Source organism: Ascaphus truei, chromosome 6 (genome assembly GCF_040206685.1).
Source record: "Ascaphus truei isolate aAscTru1 chromosome 6, aAscTru1.hap1, whole genome shotgun sequence".
Classification (NCBI taxonomy): domain Eukaryota; kingdom Metazoa; phylum Chordata; class Amphibia; order Anura; family Ascaphidae; genus Ascaphus; species Ascaphus truei.
Window position 1 is genome coordinate 66,502,646 of NC_134488.1, and position 15,132 is coordinate 66,517,777.

The following is a 15,132-nucleotide window of genomic DNA, read 5'->3' on the forward strand; positions in this document are numbered from 1 at the left end:
AGGAGAATTGAGTGCGATATGCGGTATTTGATAGGAAGCCAGGAGAGCGATTTCAGCAGGGGAGATGCTGAGACAGATTTAGGAAAGAGTAGAGCGATTCTGGCAGCAGTGTTTAGGATAGATTGTAGGGGAGACAAGTGAGAGGCAGGAAGGCCGGAAAGCAGGAGGTTACAGTAATCGAGCCGGGAGAAAATGAGGGCCTGTGTCAGAGTTTTAGCAGTCGAGCAACAGAGGAAAGGGCATATCTTTGTAATATTGCGGAGGAAAAAGCGACAGGTTTTAGAAACGTTTTGAATGTGAGAGAGGAGTCGAGTGTGACCCCTAGGCAGCGTGCTTGAGCTACTGGGTGAATGATAGTACTTCCAACAGTAATGTGGAAGGCGGTAGTAGGGTCAGGTTTGGGAGGAAGTATGAGGAGCTCTGTTTTTGCCATGTTAAGTTTAAGTCAGTGGAGGGCCATCCAGGATGATATGATTATAGGAGCTAAACACAGTCTCTGGGGAGATTGCAGATTTGAAACCTCTTCTCTCTCCAGATACAGTATTACACTTAACAGAAAGAATAGCTCTTACAAATATATGCAATTGGAAACTGAGGGGCAGAGCTTAATTTCTCTTTATATTTACAATATTTCTATGCTACCCGTATATTTGCATTTCTCATTTGTACTGGGAACAAATTGTAACAGCCACAACCATACACATTTACCATCCCACTTGTTGCTTAAATCAGCATCTTTATTTCTCTCTACACTTGAAATCTGATGCTATTTCGCTTTCATTCCTGTCACATTAGCAAAGCTTACAGGACACCTGCAAGCTCATATTGAACCCCCAAAATAACCACAACATATATATAAGCATATAGGTGTCACAGAGGAGTGCTACTGAGCATGGCGATATATATTTAAAACCAGAGACAGAACATGAAACACAGACAGAGCTCAGTGCACATCCAGTGAAACCTATACACGGTACAGTGCCTAAATATATATGGAAGAGACAAAAAAACAAGGCGCACAACGCACATAGTGAAGTACAATAAAAATAAAAGTTTACTTGTAAAAATATATATATTCTGCGTACATCAATAGAGTAAAATATAGGCAGTTGGTAATTGGGTATACCACACCAGTACACAGCTCCAGACGGCACTCCTCACTCAATTGTAGGGTGCAGGGGATCTCTCCTCATCTGATGTCAAGCTGGTAGTTGTGGAAGCCGTCTCCCTCTCACTCAAGACGGGGCAGGTCTCAGTCTCTGCTGCCGGATAGTCCTGGAGCAACTGTCCTCATCAGCGTGTAGCAGCCTCCGCTCACATCCGCATCCAAGCACGTTAGTCACGTGTCGCTACTCCTCCATGGAGCGCCCGATCGTGACGTCACAGTCTGGTCGCACTATTCTACGAACCGCCTGCAAGGTCTCACTCAGTGCGGTGTAGCTAAGGATACACGCGGCTTCTTGGGAAGATGTAATAGGCACAAAGTCTTGCGTGAAACAGGGAAACACTTACGGAGTGTTAACACCAACAAGAGGGTAATAAAAACGAGCACTGACACCCTGTCAAGACTTTGTGCCTATTACATCTTCCCAAGAAGCCGCGTGTATCCTTAGCTACACCGCACTGAGTGAGACCTTGCAGGCGGTTCGTAGAATAGTGCGACCAGACTGTGACGTCACGATCGGGCGCTCCATGGAGGAGTAGCGACACGTGACTAACGTGCTTGGATGCGGATGTGAGCGGAGGCTGCTACACGCTGATGAGGACAGTTGCTCCAGGACTATCCGGCAGCAGAGACTGAGACCTGCCCCGTCTTGAGTGAGAGGGAGACGGCTTCCACAACTACCAGCTTGACATCAGATGAGGAGAGATCCCCTGCACCCTACAATTGAGTGAGGAGTGCCGTCTGGAGCTGTGTACTGGTGTGGTATACCCAATTACCAACTGCCTATATTTTACTCTATTGATGTACGCAGAATATATATATTTTTACAAGTAAACTTTTATTTTTATTGTACTTCACTATGTGCGTTGTGCGCCTTGTTTTTTTGTCTCTTCCATAGCTCTAGGGGTGCTGGGACACCCCCAAGAAGGGCTGCAGACGCATCATATGTGACTTATCCACATTCAAGGTTGAATTTTTCTGATTATAATATCACTGTGCACTGCATATTGCCTATTGTGTTTCACTAATTATTAGCTGCGCACCAATCACCTATTTGTTCATCCTAAATATATATGTATAGATATTTATTAAATAAAATGGTCTTTTAGTTTAACATTTTGGTCAAAGTGTTGTAAGCCCCTGAGTCACTACACAGCAGACCACATCTCAAGGGTCCCTAACACTAATATAAATTCTTAATAACCTGTGCATTACCAGGAAGAATGATTTATAATAAATCTGTCAAAATTAGTTGCATAGTTCTAAGTCTGATTGAAGCTTTTATTAACCTGTACATTACCAGGAAAAGCACTCTATATTAGATTTGTCACAATCATACTGCAAGCAGGCAAGTTCCCCTGAGAGTGGGAGATGCTATGGAGTGAGCTTTTAACCATTTAAATGTGGGAGGGGGTGAGCTTCAACAAGATAGGAAGAGCCACCTTCCAATCAGCTAAGACCAGCTGAACAAGATTTGTAAAACATACAGGACACCTGCAAGCTCATATTGAACCCCCAAAATAACCACAACATATATATAAGCATATAGGTGTCACAGAGGAGTGCTACTGAGCATGGCGATATATACCGGTATTTAAAATCAGAGACAGAACATGAAACACAGACAGAGCTCAGTGCACATCCAGTGAAACCTATACCACGGTACAGTGCCTAAATATATATGTATAGATATCTAGCCGTGTAGTGGCTCAGGGGCTTACAACACTTTGGCCAAAATGTTAAACTAAAAGACCATTTTATTTAATATATATCTATACATATATATTTAGGCACTGTACTGTGTATAGGTTTCACTGGATGTGCACTGAGCTCTGTCTGTGTTTCATGTTCTGTCTCTGGTTTTAAACATTAGCAAAGCTGCCAACCTTTGGAAATTGGCTACTTTAAAAATAAAAAAAGTAAAAATGGCAGATTTTGCCCAAAACACAAAGTTTGTGTGTTTCCTGGCATTGGGATTTTTTTCACGGCAAGTTACATGAGTTGGCTAAATTCTGAAATGCAACAAAAGTTTGTGTTCAAAAAAACTGCAAAAAAAAAAACAAAGTGAGATAGTGGCGAATTTGCTAAATTAATTCACACAAACATTTCTAAGATTTATTACATCCGCACGACATTCAAGAGATGAACCATTACACCATCACACACTGCTTTTGATCGTGCTGGAAAAAAAACAGAACACATCTAAAAAAGACCCAGAAAGATTTATTCGTTCTTGTTGCTAAACCAAACAAATCAATCTATGTTCTCTCAGTAACGTTATACAGACACAGAGTCCTCCTGGCTCATTCGGACAGGAGAAGCACTTACAGTTGCCCGTCTGAGAACAGGGACAGTCTCTTTGGTACCCGATTAAGTACATTTTGGAGTACAGTCTTAGCAAGCTGATGTCGACACCGCCATACATCCATCACACATGGAAATGGCTGGTCATACACATGCCTTCCTCTCACTTAACATTTATTGGATTTGTAATATAGTGAACAAATCATTTAACACCAAGGTTTTCCCATAGTGTCACTTGTACTGCCAGTGGGACTGAAATGCATTGCACAGCAAACAGGTTCCAATTCCGTTTAACAATCCCTATGCCTGCAATGCATTGTGTAGTTATTCCTTCTGGATGTGACGGTGAGCTCCCCACACAGTATACACCACATTCTGCCTTTGCTAAGGGCTGGTTGGAGTCAGAATGGTTCATACATGGGGTAGGAATTCTGTAATGATTCAGACTGTAGTGATGATTAAGGAGGGGGGGGGGGGGGGTTGCAACTTTATTGTCCTTTATTCCCACACCCTGGAAAAGTGATTTTACATTATTTCTGTGGAACTCCAAAAACTACTGGAATGTTTTGACAGTGATGTTTAAGATTTCTATTAAAAAAAAAAATGTTTTAAACAAATCTGAACTTTGAGTGAGACGTTAAAACCCCTTCAGGGCTTGAGGGGCACATTACAATGCGACATGTTATAGAGAAATACATATAGCACGTAGAGCAGTGTGCTGCGGGCAGCTGGAAGGTTATAGCAGCATTCCATGTTAGGCACATTCTGAAAACGATCATACAGCAGCACACAGCAATGCAGAGTTTCACTACACACTGCCAAACTTCTCTAACTTCAAGGAGAATTGCCGCGCGATAGTGACCTTGATGAGCACTATAGCCGTTTAATAAATAATCACCTATGTTGTGAGCAAGGGAAACATTCAGTTATAAATCACCCAGACAGACAGTGCTGGGTATGAGAGATGTGTAGTATTATTATACAGTGCAGTATATTCATTTTCAAAAGGAAACATTGCGTTGATTGAATGTGTATAATAAAATCAGAGTAACTGAAAACACCCAGGAAAAAAGTGTGATCCCTGGGGGCAAACATCAGGCTAATAAAAAGGCAGATAAGGGATCGGCCGATTACACAACATGCAAAACACTGTCACCCCGTAACCGACAGGAAATTACTAGATATGTGCAAAATGTAAAAACGGGAGATCGCCATCCAAACTTTTGGCGCTCTTGCTCCTTTAAATAAAAAATTTGCAAAACAGCAACGTTTGCAAAGAATTAAATAAAATCATCAAGTATTAAAAGCAAGGTGCAGGTCATGTAACCCTTTATAAAACTGTCATTTTGCTTATTTCGTGAATAAAAGTGAAGACATTTTAGTTAGAAGGGGGGAGTCTAAAATGTCTCCAAATGACCAACATGTCAAAGCCTGGAGCCTGCATGGTGCACAGCAATGCACTCGGGAAATGAGTGGGAGACCTTGTTCCCTGGTTATTATGCTGTGAAGAGGTTTGTCTTAGGACATTACAGCTCTATTCATACCTGAAGAACCCTGTGCAGTTCAGAAGCTTGTAACGTATCAAAAAGGTGTCACACTACGTATCCCCTTCCCCCCCTTGTGTTCCTTGGCTTCAATCATCTGAATGACCAGAGGCAGACAGCATATTGACTGGTCAGTGATGACAGAACATGAAGGGGAAAGCATTACCCATTGAAAATGAACCTGCTTCCCTGTGGGACAATGCAGATACCCAGGTGCTTTGCTGTATAATGCCAGTACACTTCCACTCGCCAGAACATTAAGACACTGTGCTGTATAATAGTATCAGGTATCCCTTAAACAGATCCACTCCCCTGAACAGTAACACGTTGCACTGTATAATCAATTTCACTGTATCTACCATTTGGCCTCAGAGGTTAAAAGCAGCTGTAATACTACCTCAAGAAGCCTTTTACAGATAGGCGTGTAGTGATACTCAGCACGGCCTTATACAGCAGCAAGCGCATTTCCAGGGTATGGAGTAGGTTAATGTAAAGGAGGGAGCTCAGTCCTGTCATTCAGGATGGTTCTATAAAAAGGAGAGATGAGGACCTGAGAGTAGGATACTTTCACTGCATACAGTCATTTACAGGACAGTGGCAGAGGTTCAAACACCCGCACACCTTCACTGTCATTACTTAGACCATTTACTTTAGGCCTTCACCGCCTGGCCACACAGGCCTGCAGCACATTGCCCTGCACATTATAGATCTATAGCTTTCCAATGCTGGTTCTAATCTAGCAGGTAAAGTTGTTAAATATTTCTCATGTTCCTCACTAGGGTTACAGACTGGAGCAGACTGCACGAGCATCCTGGAGGGCAACAGTGTAATATCTAATTACTAGCGAGTGGGGAGGAAATGAGTAGATTATGTATACCTGTCAGAGAGAGGGAGTAGAACACTTTGGTGCTGTCACTGCTATCAGGTCATAAGCAGACCTGTGATATCCTTCATATTGCTGTAAAGTGCATGTGTAAGGAGAGAGCGTATCACCGAGCAGGAGCTGGGACTCGCGGTTTTGCAGCACCAGCAAACTGGGGGAGAGCAGTTAAAGGGCAACATGAAGAGTAGGGGGTCAGCGCAGGCAGTGTGTGCCAGGGGGGGGGGAAGGGGGGGGGAAGGGGGGGGGGAGTCTGGAAGAGACGTTTACATGCAGAGGAAGCAAACTAGATGTCAGAATTAGCATAATTATGAGAAAGATAAAATGTGGGGGTGGGTGACATTTTTGGAGTCACGATGGGCTACAGTGCTTCTCAACCTCAGTCTATTGAGGGTAGTGATACACTCTATTACACAGACAAGACCCAGTTGTGACACCTCACAATCTCTTCTTTAGATGGGAGCTCAGGAAAACTTGATTCACAAAACTTCTGATCCCCTCACCCCTTCACTGTTAGCAACAAAATGCAGTGATGGAATTAAAAAGCTATCACGATCTGGAAATGAATCCAACGTAACCTTTTCGCTCCCACAGCAGTCTGAAACGCAACGTTCTGCCCTTTAGACATTTAGAACTCTGCAACAGCGTTCTGCGCATTAGACGTGACTTAAACTCTGCAACGCAACACTGTGCCTGTTAGACGTATATTACTCTGCAACCCACTGCCCATTACAGATGTGTATTACTCTGCAACCCTCTGCCCGTTACAGACGTGTATTTCTCTGTAACCCTCTGCCCGTTAGACGTGTATTTCTCTGTAACCCTCTGCCCGTTACAGACGTGTATTTCTCTGTAACCCTCTGCCCGTTACAGACGTGTATTACTCTGCAATGTGTTGCTCGCTCCCCTGGCAGGTAGGATGTTAACACACACTGCCTTATTTGTAGAGTGGTACTTGCAGAGGTTCTAATTATTCCAGTATCCTGTCCCCTCCCTCGTCCTCTCTCCTATCCAGGCTGGGGAAGGGCACAGACAGGTCTTCCCACAAATAACAAGCCAGGAGTGGGGGTCCGAGTGTGTATTCAGCCTTGTGACAGCATGTGTCAGGTATAAAAGTGGAAGCCAGTGTATAAAAAGGCATTGACAGGCGAGAGGGGAAAAAAAAATTAAAAATATATATAGGAATGTGTTCCCCCATGCCTGCTTCTCCACACGGAGCCTCATTCAGCTACCGCTGGGGATGCAGCTGCGCCTTGAAGCGCTGGCTGCCCACACACTTCGCTGCTCAGTTCTCCGCTCACAGCGGGGTGCAGCGTGCAGCTGGCAAACTCTTCTTGCAGGACGTGCAGCTCTGGGGGGGTGTCAGGTGCCTCCTCATCAGGGCAGGGCACAGGGGTTGGGGGTCCCTGCTCACTCAGACCTTGCACCTTCTTGTTCAGGTCATTGCGCTCAGTCTGCAGAGCCCGACAGAGCTTCTCCAGCCTCTGGATCTTGGCCTGCAAAGCATCCTGCTCCTTGTCCCGCAGGGTTTTCTGAAAGGAAGCGGCAGTGGTTTAAGCTCCTGAAGGCCTATGCTCAAAGGCAGATTGTACAGGTTTGCAGTATCATTACTGTGTTCTATTGAAAAGTGCATAGTACCACTGCTTTCTATGTTTGATTTTTAAATAATAAAAGGGTGATTGAAATGGCTCTGTCCCCCTGCTGAGTGACACACTGACAAAGAGAAGGAACCTGGAGGCCATAGGTCAGTGTTTCACAGACTTCTCTCTCTCCCCCCCATGAGTTAATTGGCTAAAAAGTGCACAGTTCATTTTCCCCCAAGACATCCTTAAGGTTATTCTGAGGCACCTTGGGTGAGGTGACATGACCCCCCCCTTGTTGAGAAACTGCCAGCAAAGAAAAGACATATGCACCAGAGTCTGTCCCTCCCACAGCATTGTGACAGTTATACACATGCAAGGGACCGATGTCCCATCCAAGATATCCCTCCCACTGCAGGGTGAAAGTGACAGACAGGAGGGACCTATAGGATATTGTTTCTGTCACCCTAAGGTGGGACAGACTCAGACTTAATCTACAGTTTAGACAGTCCTGGCAGAGCAAATATGAGGCTGTACAGAACGATATAGATATTATTTAAACTGTGTGTTAGGTGTAAGATCTGCTTCATGTGCTGTGTGAGACCCACTCTCTTGCTCTCTGTACAGGATAGGCTCTCACCTCCTCAGCCATCACCAGCAGGGCTTTATTGCTGCTCTCCCACCGCGAGCGGTACATGGTTGTCTCCTTCTCCAACTTCTTGATCTTCTTTGTCATCTGGAGGGAGAAAATAAATAGATAACACACACACACACAAGGAGAATTGTAACTCCTTTGTACCAGAGGGCCCAGCAATGCATTTCCAGATCGCGGACAAGTTCAGTTAGGACAATCAGATTTACACTTAGCTCTGTTCAATCACTACATAAAAACGTGTGTGTGTTAGAGATTTAAATAAATATTAATAGTGACAGAAAATACACAGCCAACAGGGGAACTAATTATGAACGGTTCATTTCTTGAGGGAGCACCGTTTGAGAACCCCTGGCGTATACTATGACGAGGTGTAATGGATAGGACACCAGTGTCTGGTTAGCTTTGCATACTGAGCTCCTCACCTTCTCCATCTCTTGTTTGAAGGTGGTGAAGACCTCGTTACTTTTAGACAGTGTGTTCTGAAACTCCTCAAACTTCTCTGTGTACAGGGCCAGCTGGAGGGAACGATAGAAAGTGTAGTGAGACAGACATTTCAATTTCGAGCTCCTTGTAAAGCTGGCTTCGTCGTTCACAGGAGTCCAGAGGCAGCCATCCTAGATGAGCAATGTCCCTTATGATCCTTGGAGAGGCTGAAGTGTCTGGAGATTCATTACCGATCCTTCCAACTTCTGCTTCTACTGCACAGCACACGTTTGCCTTCTCCCTTCATTAAGCAGTTTATGTTCTAATATTTATATATGTGCAGCTTTTCACTGGCTGTTTTATAACTGGGTAATGTAGCGTTGCAATGGAAAATGTATGAGTGAGCTAAACATAAATAATGTTAAATATGTCCTATAAATGTGTCGTCGGGATCACCTGCTGCTTGAGGTGAGTTTCCTGCTGTTTCATCAGCTCACACATGCGCTGTGATTCCACGGCTTCTTTCAGGAGCTGAAGTGAGCAGGAGAGAGAGGTCAGTGAAGCTGTGTAACACACCGACTACAGGCTGTCATTCTAAAACATTATGGTGGAGTCTCAAAGCTACACTTATCAGGAGCTTGGCAAGTCCTGGACTATATTTCTGTGTATCCCAAGAATCCTCTATATTGACTTTCCTCTCCCCTTATACATACAATATTACAAAATCAGGGCGGAGAGATTTCTCGGTAAGAATGCTGCATCACGCAAAGCTCACCCACCCCAATACTATACAAGATATACAGGATGTTCAGATATGGAACACACACACACACACACTATGTGATAAAAATACAATTCCGCATTTAACGAAGTTCAGCTCCTATGAATGATGTGCAGGGAGACATCTCACAGAGGAGGAGATGGGGGGGGGTGGAGGGGCTTAATACAGCAAATTAAAATACGTTTTCTTGGGGTGGACACCGGGATCATAAAAGAAGCCTGGGGTTAAATTGCGGTGTGAGGCTTCACAGCAGGAGAATGGGTAGCAGTCTCCTTATCTGTTATCCTGCTGTATAGGATTTCCTATTGTTATTAGCTCTGCTCCTCCCAGTGATGTGTATGACGTACAAAGTCCTTCTCCCGCTGGTGCCGCTCATCCACCTCCTTTAGCATCTCCTGAGCTTGCTGGAGCTTTGCGTCCACCAACTGCTGCTGCAGGTCCTTGTGTTTGAAAACCTTATCGATGTGCTGAGGGAAGGAGAAATGCGAGTCACGACAATGTCACACCGCCCCCCCCCGTGCAAGTGCAGATTAAACCCCTCCCCTGCAACACACTGCAAAGCAATGTATCTACAGCATGCAAACTCCATTATTTCACCTCCTCTACACTTCTCCTCTGTGCTCGTCTCTGCTCCCCCACCCCTCTATTCATCACCACCTCCATACTCTTCGCCTTTCCCTCAACTTGTTCGGCTATAGCAGTTTCTTAAATTTGTTAGATAGCTCTGATGCACCTGCCCCTCTCTCTCCACCCAATTCCCTCCCCTCTTGCCATCTTCAGTCCTCTCCCTGCTCTTCCCCTCAGACCCCCATCTCCTCCTGGCTTCTATTCCTCCCCCTCACCTCCTCCCTCAGCTCGTACTGCTCGATCAGTTTCTTCAGTCTGTCGGCCAGCTCCACGTTCTCCTGCCTCAGTTTTGCGTTGCGCTCGTTGTGCTGCTCCATCTGCACTTGGATGTCGTTTAGAGTCACCTGGAAGTGGGAAGTCACCTCCTTGCGCTTCTCCTCCTCCTCGCGGGCCCTCTGTACGCCCTCCTCCTGCGCAGGGGAATGGAGATGCCCAGTTATCACCCCACAGCAACAGCACACGCCACTACCCAAGGCCCATGCAACCACTACATTCGCAGACTAAGTTACAAAGATCTGTGCCAACACACTCATTGCTGTGCTCTACATATAGTTCTGCTCCTAATAATATAAATACACACATTTGTATATAAAGCCAACAGTGTACGTAGTGCTGTATATAAAATTGTGCAGACTTATTAACGAGTCTGCCATGCAGAGCTTACCATCTCATTTTGGTGCCTGATGCACACAAAGATAAAAAAGGGACTTGCCCAAGATCACAAGGAGCCGACACTGTGATTTGAAATCAGTTCAACTGTGCGCGCGCCCGTGCGTGTGCATAGGCCTGTGCCGCAGTGTTGGGCTGATACTTGCCTTCAGCGTGCGGTTGTGTCTCTGCAGCTCTCTGCACAGACTCTCCAGTTTGCTGCGGGCCAGGATGGCCTTGCTGTGCTCATTGCGGAGCTGGTCCTTCTCCTGGATCAGTAGTGTCTGCTTCTTCTGTAGGATCCTCATCTGCTTCTGGGACGTCCTGTGCTCTTCCAGCTGTGTGGAGATACGAGAGGTCAGGGCGTACAAAGGCATCACCGACCAATGGTCACAGCGCCTGTGGCGAAGTATTATGTTAACTCCTCCCCCCGTCCATCTCTGCTCTCCCCCTCACCAGCTCTGCGTATTTCTTGCACAATGCTGTCAGTTTCTCCTCCGGTGTGCTGAGTGTGTTCAAAGTCTGCATCAGCAGCGTGATTTCCTTCCCTGGGACATGGAAGAGAAGACAATTCAACATCTCAAAGAAAACACATCTGCGACATCCTTTTAAGTCCTGTACCACCAGTGTGGACATGCAGTTCAATCCCCACTGTGTGTACGACTCCCAAACACACCATTTCAATTGTAAGTTCTTTGCAACAGAGGCTGTTTCCACCAAATATTTACTTCTATTACTGATGCCTTTTTCTCGGTTTTGTACTAAATTACCCCTGTAATACATCTGAAATGTACGTATCTTCCGGGAATATCAGGTACCCGAGACACTTCGACAACACCCGCGCTTCTAACTTAATCAAGTTTTCCCATCTTGATTGGGACACTGCCCTGTGTCAAAAATCAAGCTCCTCTCCCACCACAAGGCACTGCAGAGTTAGTCATTGGCTTTGACTGGCAGGAGAGTGAGGGAGTCTCAAGGGCAGCGCTAAATGATACATACATACATACATACATACATACATACATACCTTGAAGTGACAGGAGAAACGAAACTTATGTACAGGCTTCATTTCAGATATGTAAATACTTTCACTTTTAAAGGCAGGCGACACCCTTTTAAAATGTAGCCTCAACGTGTACGTATGTATACACACACACACACACACACACACACACACACAGCTTTTTGATCTGAAGGAGCAGCTCAATGGTAATGTCACTGCAGTGGGTGACAGTGGTTTGAATCCCAGTGCCAGCGCATTTGTGACCGTGGGCAAGTCACTAACTCCCTGTGCTTCATGCACCAACAATTAGATTGTAAGCTCTTCAGGGAAAGGCACTCATTGTGTCTGCAAATTTCTCTGTACAAAGATCTAAGAAAAATATTGAATCTTTATTATTGAAGCACAGACTGCGGCATCATGAGGATGTGTGCACACTCACATTGCGCACACTCACATTGCGCACACTCATTGCCGGCCCCACTTGGTGTGTGCGACGGTCAGTAGTACTCACCGAGCCCCTTTGCTTTCTTCCTGTCCTGCGAGCGCTTGTGATCTTTGTCCGTGTCGTTGCCGACTCTGCTCTCCTCTGCCACCCTCAGCTCCTCCTTCTCCCCGTTGATCTCTGGCCCGGTGGGCTCGGAGACTCCGTTTGTCGGCGACTCGATGGGGCCCCTGTCTGTCTCATCGGGATCGGTCGCCCCCTCCTGCCCAGCATCCACGCAGTATGTACTCAGGATGTCCTCCAGCTGCCTGCTCAGCTCCTCAGACACATCACACACGGCGGCATGAGGGCCCGCAGCTCCCTCCTCTGTAAAGAAGACAGAGACCAGCTGATCACAAAGATGCAGTGATCAGTACTGAGATACACAGATGTGCCAAGCTCTGAAGAGAAAAAAAAAAAAACCACGTTGCTTGTAAATCCCCATTCTATAAACTCTGCATGTCTCTCTTTTCATTTAAAAATACATAAAATTTAGGAGCTGAATATTCTTCATGCAAATATTTTCTTTTTCCCCTGAAAAACTGGAGAGGTGGCACCCCTAACTTGCCACAGGATTTTTTATTTACATCAATATTTCTTCAAAAATAGAAAAACATCTCTATGCCGATGACACTCAAATGTACCTCTCCGCTCCCTCTCTTGCCTGTGTCATCAACTGTCTTCTCTTCAATCTCCTCCTGGATGTCCCACCATTACCTGAAGCTTAATATGTCCAAAGCAGATCTAATACTCTTTCCCCCTTGCACTGTCACCCCTACACCCAAAGTCTCCCTCACTGTCAATAATACCACAATCTTATCAACACATCAAACCTGCTATATACGGGGCATCTTTGACTCTGATCTCTCCTTCATTCCTCACATTCAAGCCCTCACCACGTCCCGCCACCTTTACCACCTAAATATTGCTAGGATATGCCCCTTTCTCATTCATAAAACAACCAAAATCCTAATTCACTCACTTAGTCTTGTCCCGCCTTGACTATTACAACCTTTTCCCAGTTGGCATTCCCCTCATTCGCCTGTCCCAGCTCCAATACATCCACAATGCTGCTGACAAATTAATCTACCTCACTCACCGCTCCACAACGCAAATACCAACACTAGCTTCCCGTATTCTCTAGAATTAAAATGCAAAACCCTAACTCTGACCTACAATGTAATGAACAATACAGCTCAGCCCTCATTCCCAAATATATCCCTCAACATTCGCCTCTCCTCCTACCTTATTACCATCTCTTACTCCCACCTGCATGCCTTCGTGGTTGGAATTTCCTACCACGCACCACCAGACTCTGCCACAGCTTTCAGACATTTAAAACCTCACCTTTTAAAAACACCTATTTGGCACACCTCCAACATGCCAACCACCCCCCGCCCCTCTATTGGGATCAGCTGTGCGGCTGGACCAAACTCCATCCAACAATGCGTTTTGTTTCAATATCGACCCCTCATTCCCTCTACTTTTTAAGCGCTATGGGGCAGAGCCCTCACTACTTCTTTGTATCTGTTTTCACTTATTTGTACTTCTTTGGTATGTTTTTCTGTTTGTCATTTAACATCCCTCTGTAACGCAGTGATCAATACAGTATGTTGGCGCTTTACAACAAATACATGTGCGCGCGCGCACACACACACGCACACTGTGATTTTGGTAAGCCCACCGTATGTTGACTGCCCCCATCTGGTGTCAGAACGCCATCTGTGGATGACACTCACCTTCCTTCACAGCAGTCACAGGGTGGCACGTGTCAGTGGTGCCCAGTGGCTGTTGGGGGAGAGGCAGGGCCTTTGAGCTCTCTGAATCCTGATCTTTCATGTTTGCTTCTGGAATACAGGAACTGAAAGGAGAACACAGCTGTCAGGACAATATAAGCAAGTGTGTACACCTGAGTGTGCAAGTGGTTGTAAAGCAGTGTACCGCAGTGCGCCAGTCTGTGCGCTGGGTATAGCAGTGCGCCAGTTGCACTGGGTACAATAGGGTCAGCCAGTGAGTTGGTAGCGTTGTGAATACCAGTGTATCGGACAATGCATTGGTTGTACAGTATTGTGTATTGCAGTTTGTCGGATAGTGCATTGGTTGCATTGTGTATAGTAGTGTGTCAGCCAGTGCATTAGTTGTGTATACTGTATAGCTGTGTCGGCCAGTGCGTTAGTTGTGTGTAATGCTGTGTGGGGCTGTGTGTTGGTGGTGCTGTGTCGGATAGTACGTTGGTTGCATTGTGTATAGCAGTGTCAGTTGTGTATTGGTGTGTGCCAGTCAGTAAATCAGTAGTGTTGTGTATTGATCAATAAGTCAGTGTGTTATGTGTGCTGTGTGTCAGTCAGTGTTATGTGTGCTGTTTATAGCTGTGGACCTGTATGTTATGTGTTGTGTATTAGTTGTGCTGTGTGTCAGTTACTTAGTCCCTCACGTCCCCCGTATATTCGGTGCCCCTCCCCCGGAGGCCCAGGCCTCTCCTCACCCCGCTGCTTGCCCCTGTTCAGTCTGTGCCGGAAGCTCTAACTATGGAAGCCAACGGCAAATACCCAGGCCCGGAGTCGGAAATTTCGCAGCCAATCAGATATGGCCACTGATCCCAACCAACCAATCAGACATAGGAGGTGCGACCAACTGCTCGTCCCTCTTCCGTACTGCGATTGGCCACAGGGATCGGCACAGCTTGTGATTGGTGTTAGAAACCGCAATGAAACCGATCCTTAAAAGGGCGGGCTCCTGAACGCGAAGGGAAAGACTACAACTCCCGGCATGCCTTGCGAGCATAAACCGTGCTTTTCATGCGTACTGCCCACGACTGTTCTTTAATACTGCTTAGCAAGTGGCAGGTCATGTGGAAGTGATCTGACCTTGGGCTTGGTCAAATACAATAATGTTGTAACTGTGCATCCTGCTGCACACAATATAACCTCTGTCCTTTTTTTTTTCGTAAACTTTATTTTTTAAAGTTCAAGCAACATTTTTACAAAGATATAGTATATGTATAGTTCTAATTACTGCATTACAATCAAAGGTACAGAGTC

The 15,132-nt window shown here is 45.7% G+C and overlaps 1 protein-coding gene across 2 annotated transcripts; it reads right to left on the reverse strand.

Annotated features, from left to right (window-relative positions):
* Positions 1-3,368: 3,368 nt before the first annotated feature.
* On the reverse strand, positions 3,369-14,701 carry TXLNA (taxilin alpha). 2 transcript variants are annotated; one of them, XM_075604667.1, is made up of 11 exons: positions 14,577-14,701; positions 13,831-13,952; positions 12,122-12,418; positions 11,064-11,155; positions 10,775-10,945; positions 10,175-10,369; positions 9,680-9,799; positions 9,008-9,082; positions 8,551-8,643; positions 8,114-8,209; positions 3,369-7,425 (listed from the first exon to the last, which is right to left on the reverse strand). In XM_075604667.1, the coding sequence occupies exons 2-11, from the start codon at positions 13,928-13,930 to the stop codon at positions 7,114-7,116; spliced, it is 1,551 nt and encodes a 516-aa protein (XP_075460782.1). In that variant the 5' UTR covers positions 13,931-13,952; positions 14,577-14,701; the 3' UTR covers positions 3,369-7,113. The 2 variants fall into 2 exon arrangements, with proteins under 2 accessions (XP_075460782.1, XP_075460783.1); XM_075604668.1 differs by lacking the exon at positions 14,577-14,701 and adding an exon at positions 14,514-14,534.
* Positions 14,702-15,132: the final 431 nt, after the last annotated feature.